General features: G+C 45.2%; 1 protein-coding gene across 4 annotated transcripts in view; it reads left to right on the top strand.

The window, feature by feature from the left end:
- Nucleotides 1-1,018: 1,018 nt before the first annotated feature.
- LOC109937117 (proline-rich protein 12) overlaps nucleotides 1,019-16,230 on the top strand; it is a 93,819-nt gene continuing 78,607 nt past the window's right edge. For all 4 annotated transcript variants that reach the window (XM_020535762.2, XM_048617453.1, XM_048617454.1 and 1 more), the window contains exon 1: nucleotides 1,019-1,383. In XM_020535762.2, the coding sequence (XP_020391351.2) occupies nucleotides 1,289-1,383 (95 nt within the window). In that variant the 5' untranslated portion in view covers nucleotides 1,019-1,288. The remainder of the gene's footprint in view (nucleotides 1,384-16,230) is intronic.

Raw genomic sequence — 16,230 nt, forward strand, 5'->3', positions numbered from 1 at the left:
CCGCCCCCTTGACCTGTCCGTCCTCCCTGGACCGACCTATCTCCTCCTAACTCTCCACCTACACTAACCTTTACTGGCTCCATCCCCGCCTCTTTGACTGGTCTATATCCTCTCCACCTATCTTCTGCTCTATCCATCTTCTATCTGCCTCCCCCTCTCTCCCTATTTATTTCAGAACACCCTTCCCCTCCCCCATTTCTAAGCAGGGTCTAGGCCCGAAACGTCAGTCTTCCTGCTCCTCTGATGCTGCTTGGCCTGCTGTGTTCATCCAGCTCTACATCTTGTTATCTCAGATTCTCCAGCAACTGCAGTTCCTACTATCTCTGCTTCAGTGCTCTGTGAGATTGCCATGTCACATAGGAATGGGGAACGAGGTCAGATGTGCAAACCTATTTCTTACAGGCCCTGATTGTCCACAGGGCAGCTGGGGTTCTGGTGGACATTGCAATGCTGATCCTCTGAAGGCTACTGGCTAGTCAGAGATGGGACTGTCAAAATGACCCTGACATAATGGACCCCAGACACCAGGTACCATATCATCCGTACCATCAGGTTTGAGAGACAGAATGCTGCAGAGCACGACAGCCACTTTGTCTCTGTGCAGACTGTATTTTAACATTAAAACCCATCTCCATTCTATGATGCTTGAAATTTGCAAACCTTTCTGGATGACCAGGTAGAGTGGGTGCTTTATTTAAAAGCAAAACCTCTGGATTTGGTTTCAAATTCTATTTTTCCCTCTTCTGATTTGAATGACTATTTTTCTTTTGTTTCTTTGTCAACTTTTTACATGAATGCATGCATCAAAGGATGTTGGATTTGTGTGTCCATTCTGCTGTCTGTGTGTTTCCCAGTCAGGTTCTGGCTGAAATTTTTTTTGCATGTGTGTCTGTTTGTCTGTCCCCTTTTACTGGTTTGAGAGCTCTGAGGATTATACGATCCTCCTACCAGCCCCCCCCCCCCTCCCTGTTTCTCTCTGAAATGTATTCTGGGTATTGAGATCAGAGACAGGCAGAGAGAGAGAGCCTGAAAGATGGCCGAACCGTGAGTCCTCTTTTACAAGAAGTCTTTATACATATATATATATAAAATATACACACACATTGCATGTTTTTCTCCCCGTGAACTGAAAGCAGCTTAAGAAACCAGCTCCACCAAAAAGATAACAACATCAGATCCAGTAAGTCAGAAAGTGCAATCCAGGACTGTCTCGAAGGTTTGCAAAAAAAAACCCGGGTTCCAACAATTTAAAAAGAGCCGAGAAAAACAACAACTTAAACTGAATTTAATGGATAGAAATTATCCCACTTCTGGATTTGGAGATCCCCTAGGTGCTGGGCAAGGATGGACCTACGACAGATCACCGTCAGGAGTGAAAGCCAGGTAAAAAAAAAATAGCCTCCGTTTAATTTCCACCCCCACCTTCTGTCTCTCTCCCCCCACCTCCCTCCCCAATATAAAGCCGGTGTATCTCGGCTCCAAAGGGAGTCGGAGGGAGTTACTCCTCTCTCCTGCACGTCCATTCGCAACTCGTCGGTTGCAAATATCGGCTACAATTTAGCAAAGTTAGCAAGCGGTACAAAAGCGTTTCCTGCTTTTAAATGTAAAACGCAGTGTACACACACACACACGCACAAAGAGTCGAATTAAGGGCCTTTTAATATGTAACCAGAAAAATCATATATGATGGAGGAGAGAGTTAAATAAGGGAGGGGGGAGGGAACAAAACGAAGGGAATTGCAACAAATGTTCGATACAATGTCGCGCCAGAGAGCGAGTGGAAACTGATCAAAGCCAGCAGAGAAATTGACGCGAAATGCAATGGGGAAAGAATGGGATGTTATTGATAATAGAGCTTGGGGGCCCAGCTTTTCTCCTTAGCCTTTCCCTCTTCCACATTTCCCCTCCCGTCACGATTTTGTGAGCGTCCCGTGCTGAAAATGCAACGATTCCAACCCCCCTCCCTCCCTCCGACACATATACCCTCTCGCGTGCGTGTTTTGTTGCAAAAAAAAATGAATGTAGACATTTCTTTTGCCATTCTCCACGACTAGGCCCCGATGCAATCTCTGTGCTTGAAATGTGAAAGTCCAACCAGCCCACTTTCCCTCCCGCCCGCTTTTCAAAGGGTGCATTTGGAAGTGTACTTTACGCCGTTAACATTTTACGAGGGGATGGGGTAAGGAAATGTAACTTGTAAAATTAAACATTGCAACCTTGCTGGTATATTTTTAAAAAGAAAACCTGATGGGCGAGCATTGGTATCTGAAGAACGATTGCTAAAAGAAATGGGGAGCTGCATTATTTGTAAATCTGAGTTGCTGCCTTTGTTGACATTAACCCCACCCCCTTTTGCGGGGGGGGGGTTTAGGAATCGGGCAGAGGAAGATCCCACACTACTCTTGTAAGTTTCTGATAGAGGTGATAAATTTCAGAAAGGTGCCTGGTATTTATAATTATTCTCTAAGAAAGCCAGGTCAGGTGTGCAAGGTGCTGTGATCAATGCGTTCAGCTAAAGTTGTGGATTGACCTCAGTACCACTGTGGGAAGGGGGTGATGTGGAAGAGGATGGTGTGGGTGAGGAAGGGGCGAGTATTAGGTGGGATTTCTGTCCTCAATCGCTTGTGAAATGTCCCCACAGGGCAGTCAGGTGAGGGGTGAAAGACACACACACCAATTCTTCGTAGGCCGAATAGTCTGTCTATATTAGTGTCCACACTCTGGTGTGAACAACCAAAGATATCATTGTGTTCGAAGCAGCTCAGAGAAAGTTCGCTCAACTCATTTCTTGAATTAAGGCTTATCCTCTGAAGAAGGTTGGACTGGGCCCACGTTCACTGGAGTTTAGGAGAGGTGATCATATTGAAACCCATTAGATCCTGAGGGAGCTGGACTGGACAGATGCTGAGAAGATGTTTCCCCTTCTGAAAGAGACCAGAATGAGGATTTTAGACACAGTTTAAAAATAAGATGTCTCACTTTTGAGACAAAGCTGAGGAGAATCTTTTTACCCTGAGGGTGATTGGTTTCTGGAATTCTTCTCGGCAAGGAGAAACCAGGCGCCGTGGAACCAGGGAGTGGACTGCAGCGATGCAAGGAGGCAGCTCACCATCACCTTCTTAAGGGCAGCTAGTGATGGGTAAGAAATGCCAGTGATGCTCACGTCTCACAGGTGAATACAAAAGGCAGCTAGATCAGGTCGACATGTGGATCAGCCAGGATCTAGCTGAATGATGGATGTGACTCAAGGAGCTGAATGCCTTCTTGTGTAGGTTCACTGATCTGATCTCTGGGATGTAGGGTGAGTGCATTATGTTATATTCACTGGAGTTTTGAGGAATGAGAGGTGATTCTATTGAAACATTGAATATTCTGATAGGATAGCTGTAGAGAATAGAACAGAATCCCTACTGAGTGGAGGCAGGCCATTCAATCCATCAAGCCCACACCAACCCTCCAACTAGCATCCCACCCAGATTCACCTCCTTACCCCTATCCTTGTAACCCTGTGTTTCCCATGGCTAACCCACCTAGCCTGCACATCCTGGACACTGTGGGTAATTTAGCACGGCCAATCAACCTTAACCTGCACACCTTTGGACTGTGAGAGGAAACCGGAGCACCCAGAGGAAACCCACACAGACACGGGGAGACCTGGGCCCCCGGTGCTGTGAGGCAGCAATGCTAACCACTGAAACATGGAGAAGTCTGGAACAGGGGTAGCAGGGGGAGAAGACAACAGCCTTCAATCAACCACCCGCGCCCCCCCCACTTTTTGGATAGACATGGGCTTAATTAATCACTTTATGAAATTGCCTGTCTCAGAAATGTTGTAAATGTCCCATGTTCAGGAAACCATGTCCTTTCACCAAAAGTTAATCTGTGATGGTGCAGTTAGGTTGCATGCAGAATAAGGTACCGGGTACCAGCCAACTGTGTTTGTGGTTGTTCAGCAATAGAGGGCTTTAGGTCTCCTTTGTGAGCCAGGACCTCTGGATTCTATGACAGCATCTCCCAAGATGTGACTCCCTCTGCTTAGAAGTTAGTGGTTCACCTAGGGAACATAGCAATGCCATCATCTGCAAGTTTTCTTCTAATTCTGAGAACATCATGAGCGAGATGAATCTCATCAAAAATGGTGGAGAATGGGCAATGTATAAAATCCCCTCAACTCAAGTTGTTTTCATTTGAATACTCTGTATCCAAATGGGACGGTAAATGTAAATGTTACATAATTACCCATAATATGCTCAATAAGTTGTAGAATCGTAGAGTCATACAGCATGCAAGCAGGCCCTTTGGCCCAACTCGTCCATGCTGACGAGATTTCCAAAACTGGACTGGTCCTTTTTGCCTGCGTTTGGCCCATATTCCTCTCAACTTTTCCCATTCATGTACCTATCCAAATATCTTTTAAATATTTTGCTAGTGATTTTTTTTTGTAGGGGACTGTGGGATGAGGCATATTTTCTCAGCACACATTGTAGCCCCTCTCACTATTAACTGTTGTTACAGAAGGTGCACTGTCTTGTCGGAGGACTGACTTTTGGATGAGATGGATAAAAATTGTTAATTGATAATAAGACTACCCTAAGAGCAGGTCTGGATGCATTAATTAAAAACATTGTTTAAACAAAGTGCTCATGAATTCTAACAGAGGGCTTAAAGATGTTTTCGATTTGGATGGCAGCTGAAACTTACCAGTAGGTATTCCCATGCCAGGTGCTGCAAGTTGTGTGTAGCAGATATCTCAATGCTCAGTTCAGGCTTAGGATTTCTGAATGTGAAGCCAACTACAGTTGCTGTGGAGAATCAGCAAGGATGGGAGTTTCCTAGGTCATACTTTCCAGTGGAATGATAGTCTCAGAGTCATGTATCACAAACCAGCCTTTTCGCCAAGTGATAACACAGTGTGGAGCTGGAGGAACACAGCAGGCCAGGCAGCATCAGAGGAGCAGGAAAGCTGACATTTCGGGTCGGGACCCTTCTTCAGGATTTCTGAAGAAGGGTCCCAACCTGAAACGTCAACTTCCCCGCTCCTCCGATGCTGCCTGGCCTGCTGTGTTCCTCCAGCTCCACACTGTGTTATCTCTGACTCCAGCATCTGCAGTTCTTACTCTCTCTGAGTGAGTTTTCGCCAAGTGAGCTAACTGGAGTTGGTGAAGAAATTAAGAAGCAAGATCTTGAAGATTGCAACCTTTGAATTACAAGCTACACATTAAAGTTGGTGATTAATTCATTCAGAAAGACTCAAATGTTATTTATAGCTAAGGGATCTGAAGGAAGTTGGTAACAGCTAATGCAGTGAGTTAAGACCTGGAATGATTTTACTGAGACTGCCTAAGAAAAAAATTCTTTATGGGATGTGGCTCGGCCAGCATTAATTGCCCTGGAGAAGGTGGTGGTGAGTTGCTTTCATGAACCAATTCAGTCCTTCGGATGGAATGTAAACTTGCCATTGTCTTACCAGACACATAGGACTGTTCTCTCATTAGAGAGAGAGAAGAGAGACAACTGATGGTGGTTTAACTGGAGAGTCACGATGCCTCAGGCAAGGGAAGAGGTTGAGAAGGTGGGACCTTCATGGTAACCTCAGCTGGTGCAGGAATTGAACCCACACTGTTGGTGTTACAATGCATTAAAAAACAGCCAACCAGACAACTGACCCTTAGGGATGTAGAGACAGAAACAGTACCTTTGGAGAGGAACATGCAGTTGGTATTGTTCCACTGCATCTGCTGCCCTTGTCCTCCAAAATTCAGAAGATGTAGTTGATGGAGCCTTGTTGAGTTACTACAGTGCATCTTGTAGATGGTACACATTGCTAACACTGTGCATCAGTGGTGAGGGGAGTGAATGTTGAAGGTGCTGAATGTGGTGCCAGTCAAGCTGCCTGCTTGTTCTAGGTACTGTAAAACATCTTGAGTGTTGTTAGAGCTGCGTCTATCTAGGCAAGTGGAGAGTACTCCATCACATTCCTGACTTTTAACGCCTTATAGATAGTGGACAGGCATTGGGGAAATGAGCAGTGAGCAGTGCTGCAGAATTCCTAGACTCTGATCTGCTCTTGTAGCCACAATTTATATGGCTCCTCCAGTTTAGTTTCTGGTCAATGGTAACTCCTGGGTTGTAAATAGTGTGGGTTTTCTTTGATACTAATGCCTTTGACTGCCAAGGGGAGATGGCTAGAACTCTCTTTTTGGAGATGGTCATTATCAGTTGCTGTTCTGGCACATTTATGTTAGTTGTTACTTATCATCTCAAGGCTAATGCTGTCCAGGCATTGCTGCACATTGGCACAGATTGCTTCAGTATTTGAGGAATTTGGAATGGTGCTGAACATTGCATGATCATCCCCACTTCTGACCTTATGATCAAGGGGAGATCATTGAAGTAGTGGAAGATGATTGGCCCTGCAGAGATTCCTTGGGCCAAAATACTTGACTTCCACGAACCACAGCCACACTGGGTATGATTCCAACCAGCGGAGAGTTGTCTCTGTGATTCCCATTGACACAACTTTTACTAGGGCTGCCTGATGCCACACTCTGTCAAATGCAACCTTGATATCAAGGACAATCACTCTCACTTCACTTCTTGAATCAGATCTTTTGTCCATAATGAAACCAACTTGGTCAGGAGCTGACAGAACCCAAACTGGGCATCAGTGAATAGGTTATTCCTTTGCGAGAGCTGCTTCATAGCACTGTCAATGACTTTTCCATCCCTTCACTACTGGAGAATTGTGACATTCTCAGTGATAGCACTGGAGAGGGTGCGGAGGAGATTTACCAGATGTTACCTGGCTTGGAGAGTTTCAGTTATGAAGAGAGATTGGACGCACTGGGATTGATTTCATGGAGTAGAGGAGATTGAGATGTATAAAATTATGAAGGGCGTGGAAAGGAAGAAACTTTTCTCTATGATGAAGGGCTCAATGACCAGGGGCAGAGATTTAAGGTCGGGGCAAAAGGTTTAGAGGAGATGTGAGGAAAAAGTTTTTCATCCAGAAGGTGGTGGGAATTTGGATCTCACTGCCTGTAAGAGTGGTCAAGGCAGAAACTCTCATCACATTGAAGACATATTGAGATATGCACTTGCAGTGCCAAGGCATACAAAGCCATGGGCCAAGTGCTGGAAAATGGGTTTGGAATAGTTAGTTGGTTGAGTTTGAATGGCACAGATGCGATGGGCCAAAGGGTCTTTTTCTGCGCTGTAGATCTCAATGACTCGAGTAAACTGATGGGATTGTCATTGGCCGGATTGGATTTGTCCTTGCTATTCATGCACAGGACATACCTGGGAAGTCTTCCACATTGCTTGGCAGATGTCAGTGTTGTAGCTGCACATGGAACAGCTTGGTTAGAGGCACAGCAAGATCATCAGTATTATGGCCAGAGTGTTGTCAGGGCCCATAGCCTTTGCAGTATCCAACTATTTCTTGATATCACGTGGAGTGTTTTGAATTGCTTGAAGACTGGCATCTGTGATGCTGGGGTCCTCAGGAGGAGGCCAAGGTGGATTCTCCATTCAGCACTGTTTGTTGAAGTTTATTGCAAATGTTTCCACTTTGTAGTTTGGATTGATGTGCTGGGCTACCTCATCACCGAGGATGGGGGATATTTGAGGAACATCCTTCTCCATGTTAGTTGTTTAATTTTTCAGTGCACGTGGCTGGACTGCAGAGCTTAGATCTGATCCATTGATTGTGCATTAGCTTAACCCTGTCAATTACATATCCTTTCTTTTAAATGAAACATTTTTGGGATGTGGGCAATGCTGCCATTAGTTTAGCCCTAGTTCTTTCGGAGAAGATGGGGATGGATTGCTGTAGTCTGTGCCAGTGAAGGTCTTGTTAGATCGGGAGCTTTGTAATTTTGAAATTGAAGGGACAACAAAATATTTCCAAATCCAGATGGTGTGAGATTTGAATTCGTGCTGTTTCACAAGGACCCTCAGTGAGTTGCTGCAGTGTATCTTGCAGAGGTTACACATTGCTGCTCCTGTGCATTAGTGGTGTAGCAAGTGAATTTTGCCGTTGGTGGATGGGGTGCCAGTCAAGTGGACTGCTTTGTCCTGGATGATTTTGAGCATTTTGCAAGTTAGTGGAGATGGTGCCTGAAATAACTGCATTGAGGCCGGTATCCTGTCGCGAAGTCACCCTTTATTTTCACGTGGAGAGTCCTTGACACTGATCTAGCTCCCTCAGAGCCAGCTCTCAAAGTGAACAGAATGTCTGACATGCCTGTTCTTATCTGTCAGCCAGGGCTCCCTGATTGGACCAGATTAACAGCCCAATTGGGGAACGCATATTCTGTGAGGTCCACCTGGCTGACCTGGTAACAATCACTACATCCCTCCCCCTCGGAGTCCAAGGACATAGGCTAGTTCTTTTTATTTTGTAGCTCCTCCTGGGTGCGTTAGCACTGGGTCAGGTTCCTCCAACTCCGCCTCAGATATGGGTGGTGTGTAATACACAGTAGTTTGCCTCTTGCTCCTGGAGCGTCTTGTAAGAAGTTCAGTCTCCCCTTCAGGCAGCAGAGACATCGAAGTGGTAACATTCGCCGTGTCCATCTCAGATTCCAAGGTATCTTGAATGCTTGATGGAGAGGGAGAACACACAGGCTCTGAAACAGTCGGAAAGGCTGTTGAGGAATCAGACATGTTTTGCTTCCGCACCATTTGCAAGTTTGCAGCTTTCGTATGGACCACATATTGACTTAGGACCTACCTGAACTGTATATGTCACTGGACCTGACCTCATGTCGACCATGCCCCTTACCCGTGCAAGGCCATTCCCGTGGTTCCTACACCAAACTTTGTCCCCGAGAGTAAACTGTCTGTCTCACTTAGAGAAGTCTTGTGTCTGGATTGGTATTTCCGATGCTGGTTCACATACCAAACCTCCCCCAATTCAGAAACCAAGGGCCGGGAAGATCAGATTTAACCTGGTGCAGAGTCTTCTCCCAGTTGGCAACTCTGCTGGAGCTGTCCATGTAGTTGCATGAGGGCTGGTCCTGTAATCAAATAGGAACCGGGACAGTTTGGTATCTAATGAAGCTGTAGGCCGTTTATTTAAGCCTGCCTTTGAGCTTTGGACTACCCTTTCTGCCAGACTGTTGGATGATGGATGGTATGGAGCTGTCCTTATATGTCAGATAGCATTTGACTTTAGGAAATATTCAGACTCCCTGCTGGTAAACGATGGCTGGTTATCTATGACCAACACTTCCAGGAGTCCACAAAAGATGCATGCAGTTTTTCTATCGTCGTCTCCGTGTTTGACGAATGAACTCTATGCATGTCCAACCACTTTGAGTGGGCGTCCACAATGAATGAGAACATTAACCCATGAAAGGACCTGCACAGTTGACGTGTAACTGAGTCCAGAGTTTACCCAGCTATGCCATGAATGTGGGGGAATAGTAAATTTTTGTCCTTGTTGGCACTCTGGGCATTGCCCCACCAACACAACTAAGTCTGCATCCAGTCCTGGCCATCAGACATAACTTCTCGCCAACATCTTTAGTTTTGAAACCCCTGGATGACCGTGGTGGAGTTCAGCCAGTACCTGCTGTTGACCTTTGCTCGGGACAATCACTCCCCATAATAACATGCCGTCCTGCAATGTGATCAGGTGTCTCTAGGTCCAAAAAGGTTTCAATTCTGGTTGTGATGGCCCTTTGGTTTCCCCATTACCACTAGCTGTTTTAGTTTTGCCAGCACCGGATCTTTGTGTTCTTCTGCATCTGTTATTGTCAGCTGTGACTGGAAGTGTGTCCAGCAAATTTAAAACTATTACAGACTCTTCCAGTAACAGTTTCGGGAGGTGGCTCAAGGCATCTGCAGTAGCTACTTGGGCTCCCGGGCAGTGTTCCAACTTGTAATTATACGTACGTAGTATTAGAGCCCATCGCTGAATTCAGCCTGAAGCTGTGGGCGACACTGCCTTGTCCCCTCTCAGTATACCCAGCAAGGATTTGTGGTCCGTTAATATTTCAAATTTACATCTGTGAAGGTATTGATGGAACTTCCCGACTCCAATTATGACTAGAAAACCTTCCTGCTCTATCCGGGCTTATTCAGGCTCTGCATTACCCAAAGTCCTGGATGCATACACTATTGGACATTCCTTTCCATTGGGTCACCAATGAGCTAATACTACCCCATACAGAGAGGCATTACATGTCACTAACAGATCTTGATTGGGAGTACAGTGTGCCAACACCTTTAGAGGATGATAGCTGTTTCTTCACTTGCCTGAAAGCTATGGCTTGGCTATGTGAACATTTCCAAGGCTGACTCTTAAAAAAAGAGTTAATGCAAAGGTGCCAGGATGGAGGCCAGGTTATGTATGAACTTTCCGAGTAATTCACTGGCCCAGGGAGAGACCTAAGCTCTGCTCCAGATGTGGAAGCCGGGGCACCTTTGATCGCCCTCACTTTTATCTTCCAACAGGTGTAACCCAGTCTTGTTGGCTCTGTAGCCTAAGTAGGTCACTTGAGGTGCCCGGAACACACATTTTTCCCTTCTAAGGCATATGGTCACCTGGGAGAAATGTCAACACACTATGTCCAGGTTCTCTAAATTTGCCGTTTATTGGTCTTCATGGCTATTAGAATGTCATCCAGAGAAATGGCAGCCTGGAGTAGACCTTGTAAAATGTTCTCCATCATCTGCTGGAAAATTGCACAGGCTGATGATACCCCAAATGGCAGTCTCATATATTGGTACAAACCATTATGGGTATAATTGTAGAATACATCTGGGAATCCTCATCTAATCACAATTGCAAGTACATTTGGCTCATGTCCAAATTTGTGAAGGATAGCACCTTCCCTCCCCGCGCCCCCCAACCCCTGCCAGCTTTGCATATAAATCCTCTATGCGAGGGATTCGGTATTTATCCCGCTGTGAAAAGCAGTTTACTGTTTTTTTTTTAAAATCCCCACAAAGGCGAACCGACCCGCTGGGTTCACAATTGGTATGACAGGTGCTGCCCGTTCCGCAAGTAGACTGGTTTGATGATTGCTTCGCTTTCCAACCTTCTGATTTCTGCCTCTACTTTTGCCCATAAAGCAAATGGCATTGGGCAGGCCTGGTAGAATCATGGGATTGCTTCATGGTCACCATGCAAGGTGGCCTTGGCTCCTCCAACTATCCCTAGACCTTCCTGAGAAACCTCCGGGTATTTAATTAGGACGTCACTCAGGCAACCATTTTCTAATCAAGAAATGTTCAGACAATCGAGATAAATCTTTCTCCATCAATTTTGCCCCATCGAGCTTGGGCCTGAGCCTTTTACTACAATCAGTGGTAACTGAACCAGCTGCTTCTCATAAGAACCGAAGCTGTACCCTTAATCTGTAAGGATTCCCTGGTGTAGGTTCTCAGTCTAGCTGAGGTCTTGCGCAAACTTAAGGGTTGGAGTCCAGACCGAGTTTTGTTAAAGATTGGTTCTGCAATTACTGAAATAGTTGCGCTGGTATTGACCTCCATTACAACCAAGTTTTTTTTTTAAATTGGTTCTGGTTCAGATGTTGCTAAGCAATATAACTTTTCCAAACCAGATGTAGGGTTTTCCAGTTTGTACGCTCTCCTGGATACCAGCCTACAAGTTGTCTTACTCAATTTAGGTCTAGTGGGACTCTTTGTTGTCTCAAGTCTATGTACTGGCAGCAACTACAATGGCTTGCCAGCAGGGATCCTGAAGAAAATCTTAACCTTTTGACTGAGGCTTGGCTTTGTTTTAGGGTTTGCTCTGGGCTGACCTAGAGTCCCTCTGTTCAGGATATGTCGTGAGTGAGCCTATGCAATTACTTTCACTCAAGTGGTGTTCCCCAAACTCAGTCCGGCTGGTGAGGGTGTCTACTTCCATTGGAATACCCCATAACTCATGCTGTACTTCCTGCATTTTCCAATCATAAAGCCAGTTCTAGTGCCTGTGTAAAGTCCAGTTGGGTTTAAGCTACTAGGCATTTTTGCCTGGTTACATCATTAATCCCACATACCAAACAGTCTCTCAGCATCTTACTAAGGGTTAACAAGTCACATGCCTCTACCAGTTGTCTTAACTCGTTAAAAATCCCAATATGGATTCCACTGATTCTCAAACTGCTGATTAAAACCAATAGCATCTCAGAATTAGAGGAACCTTGGGGTCATAATATTCCTTAACTAAATCTGTCTACTCTTGAAAGGTTTTAGTATCTGGTGCTTCAAGGAAACTTAGGCTCCTAATAACCAAAAAAACTGCAGGTCCACAAGCTGAGAGGAGAATAACTTGTGGCTTTTCATCTGCCCGATGTCATTTGTCTGGAAAAAAAATGCATTCTTTCCGCATTACTGGGCCCAGTCTTCGACAGCACACTTGAACAAGTCAAGCTTCCCAAATAAATGGCTTCATGCCAGAAATGCTCACCCCAACTTAAAGATGACTATTGTGAGCAAATTTCTTCAGGTGTGTGCTTTGCTTTCATTGCCATTAAAATAACACCACAGAGGCCAATATCCCATCAGCAAGTCACCTTTTTGACACATGGTGGGTCCTTGACACTGATCTAGCTCCCTCAGTGTCAGTTCTGGGGTGAACAGGATGTCTGACACTCCTATTCTTATCTATCAGCCAGGACTCCCTGATTAACAGGTTAACAGGGAACTCATATTCTATGAGGTCCACCTGGCTGACCTCGTGAATTATTGGTTTAATTGGGAAGTGAGTCAGTCAACACTAAATGTTGAGATTCTTAAGCTCTTCAAGTCACTGTATTCTTGTGGCTGGTCCAGTTGAGTTTTCGTTGAGTGATGAATTCCCGGATGTTGATGCTGATTTAGTGACAGTAGCACCAAGAAATGTCAAAGTGTTTCGACTTTCTGTTGCTGGAGATAGTCACTGCCCATCACTTGGGCGTCATGAATGTTGTTTGCCTTTGAATAGCCCAAACCAGGGTATCATTATGGTCTTGCTGCATTTGAGCATGGACTGTTTCATCGTGAATGGAGCTGAACACTCGTAATTGCAAGTGAATATCCTACTTCTGACCTTATGAGAGAGGAGCAGCTAAGATGGTTGGGCCTAGGAAGGTGGGTTATGGTGACTGACAATCCGACAACTAGAGTCCTCTTCCTATTTGGATAGGTAAGATTCCAGTGAGTGGAAATATTTTCCTTTGATTCTCTCTCACTTCAGGTTTACTGCAGAGGGCTCCTTGATGCCAAACTCAGTTGAATGCTGCCTTGATGGCAAAGGCAGTCAGTCTCGCTATTTCTTGTCCTAGGCCACGAAAAAGCCAGGAGCAGTGTTTTTTTTACTCATTTGTTGGATGTGGGTGTCATTGGTTGGGCTCAGCATTTATTGCCCATCCCTAGTTGCTCTTGAGACGGTGGTGGTGAGCTGCCTTCTTGAACTGCTGTAGTCTACCAGCTGTGGGTTGACCCACAATGCTATTAGGGAGGGAATTCCAGAATTTTAATCCAGCGACAGTGGAGGAACGGTGATATATTTCCAAATCAAGATGGTGAGTGCCTTGGAGGGGAACTTGCAGCTAGTGGTGTTCCCCTTATCTGCTGCCCTTGTACTTCTAGACGGAAGTGTTCATGGATTGGATTGTGCTGTCTGAGGATCTTTGGTGAATTTCTAAAAGGCACACAGTGACTTTGGCAGAACCCAAGCTGAGCAAGTATACAGGTTCCGATTGCGTAGGTGTTGCTTAATGACAATTTCACTTTGTTGATCAGGAGTAGACCAGTTACTGCCTAGGTCGGATTTGTCCTGCGTTGGTTTTTGTGGACAGGACATATCTGAGCAATCTTCTGCATCACGGGGTGGCTGTGAGTAAGGTAGCTGACTTGTTTCAGGACGTGGAAAACTTTGGGATACAGCGCTGTAGCTGGGGTATTGTTGGCAATTCTAACCTGTGCTGTATCCAATGCATCAAATTGGCTGAAAACTGGCATTTGTAGTGACAGAGACCTCAGGAAGAGGTTGTGATGAGCACGCACTTGGCACTTAGAGTCATAGAGATGGACAGCGTGGAAACAGACTCTTCAGTCCAACTCGTCCAGGCTGACCAAATATCCTAAACTGATCTAGTCTTATTTGCCATCATTTAGCCTGTAACCTTCTAAACCCTTCCCATTCATATACACATCCAGGATGCCTTTTAAATGTTGTAATTGTACCAGCCTCCACCACTTCCTCTGACAGCTCGTTTCATATATGCACCACCCTCTGAAAAAGTTGCCCCTTGGGGGTCCCTTTTAAATCTTTCCCCTCTTACCTTAAACCTACACCCTCTAGTTTTGGACTCCCCCATCCTGGGGAAAAAAGTCTTGGCTATACACCCTATCTATGCCGCTCACGATTTTATAAATCTCTATAAGGTCACCCCTCAGCCTCCGACACTCCAGGGAAAATAGCCCCAGCCTATTCAGCCTCTCCCTGTAACTCAAACCCTCCAAACCTGACAACATCCTTGTAAATTTCTTTCTGGCTGAAGTTGTTTACACACCTTTCAGCCTTATCTTTTACAGTCCAGTGACTCGACCATAATTTCCAAGTGGGCTTGGTTACGTACTTGAAAAGCAAAGAAGTTTGCAGGGAATTAGGACAAATATGTGGGAAGAGCTGGGGTGTGGGAGAAATGGATTGTTGATTTGAACTGTGCAGCGAAAATAGTTGTTTCTGTGCTATAAGCTGTTATTTACAGCTCAACACTGCTCTGGTTGAACGTTGTATACTGAAACTGGGCTATTCAGCCCCCTTGAGTCTACTCTGCTATTAGGTTGGATCATGGCTGAAATCTACTTCCACTCCAATTACTCCCCCCTCAATGGCTAAACCTTGGTCCATCAGAATGGGGCCAAAAGAATGCTGTTTGTGTTCTTTTCTACCCTACCCTACAGTCATGTTATTGTTATTATTCTTTCATGGGATGTGGACATCACTGACAAGGCCACCATTTGTTGCCCATCCCTAATTGCCCTTTGAACTGAGTGGCTTGCTGGCCCAATTCAGAGGGCAGATAAGAGTCAACCACGTTGCAATGGGTCTTGAGTCACATTTTGATTTGATTTATTACTGTCACATGTACTAGGTACAGTGAAAAGTTTTGTTTTCTGTGCCGTACAAACGAGCAATGCAATGTTGCGGCTACAGAGAAGATGCACAAAGAGCGAGATCAACATTAAATTTAAAATTTGAGAGGACCGTTCAGAAGTCTAATAACAGTGGAGAAGCTGTTCTTCAATCTGTTGGTAGGTGTGTTTAAGCTTTTGTATCTTCTGTCTGATGGAAGCGGTTGGAAGAGATTATAACCGGGGTGGGAGGGGTCTTTGATTATGTTGACTGCCTTACCGAGGATTGGGTGAAGATGGCAGATTCCCTTCCCTAAAGAGTATTAGTGAAACGGATGGGGTTTTATGGCAATTGTTAATAATTGTCATGGTCATCGTTGCTGCAAGTAGCTTTACTTTTCACATTCATTAATTAATCTCCACCAGCTTTAAACTTGTGCCCCTGATTTGACTGAACCTTTGGATCAATGGTCCATTGGCATTACAATGTCTCCCCAACAAGTTAGCGGCTACCTAAGAGGTAGGGGGCATTGACATGGAATTGGAGTAGCATTAAGGCCCAGAGTGTGAAACTGGCAGGTTTCCTTCCCCTAAAAGACATTAGTGAAGCAGATGGCTTTTGAAAGCAATCCTGGCAGCTTTGTGGTTACTTTAACCTCTGCCAACTCTTTTAAAAAAAAACAACTGAATTGAAAATTTCAAATAGTGAACTTTGAGCTGGATTACGACTCCAGTAACACAGCCATGACATGCATCTTCAGAATGAGTCCCTGTTCGGGTTCTGTTGCTTTTATGACTACGTTCCGTTATTTTAGCTGCCGGCTACATTTCTTGAGCAACCTCCCTGTGATAGAGTTGACCACAGGTCAGAGGTTATTAGTTGTAGATTAGAGATGGGAGCAGCAACAAGATCAGAAGCTGCTTGTTGCTCAGAAGTTATGGATTTTATTAAAAAAAGTAACATTGATTTCCATCCTCGCCTCTCCTGAGGCTGATTGTTTTTGCTGAGCGACAGGTTCAGTGTCTGGTATCTCACAGCCAAGCAGCCAGTCTTCATGCCCTGCGCCTACAGAGTGAGTGTCAGCAGGCTATTTAACCACAGGGTGCTTCACAGTTGCGCCTGAGCTCCAACCACATTCATTTGTATCATTGGAT

This window comes from Rhincodon typus, chromosome 37 (assembly GCF_021869965.1).
Source record: "Rhincodon typus isolate 14 chromosome 37, sRhiTyp1.1, whole genome shotgun sequence".
NCBI lineage: Eukaryota > Metazoa > Chordata > Chondrichthyes > Orectolobiformes > Rhincodontidae > Rhincodon > Rhincodon typus.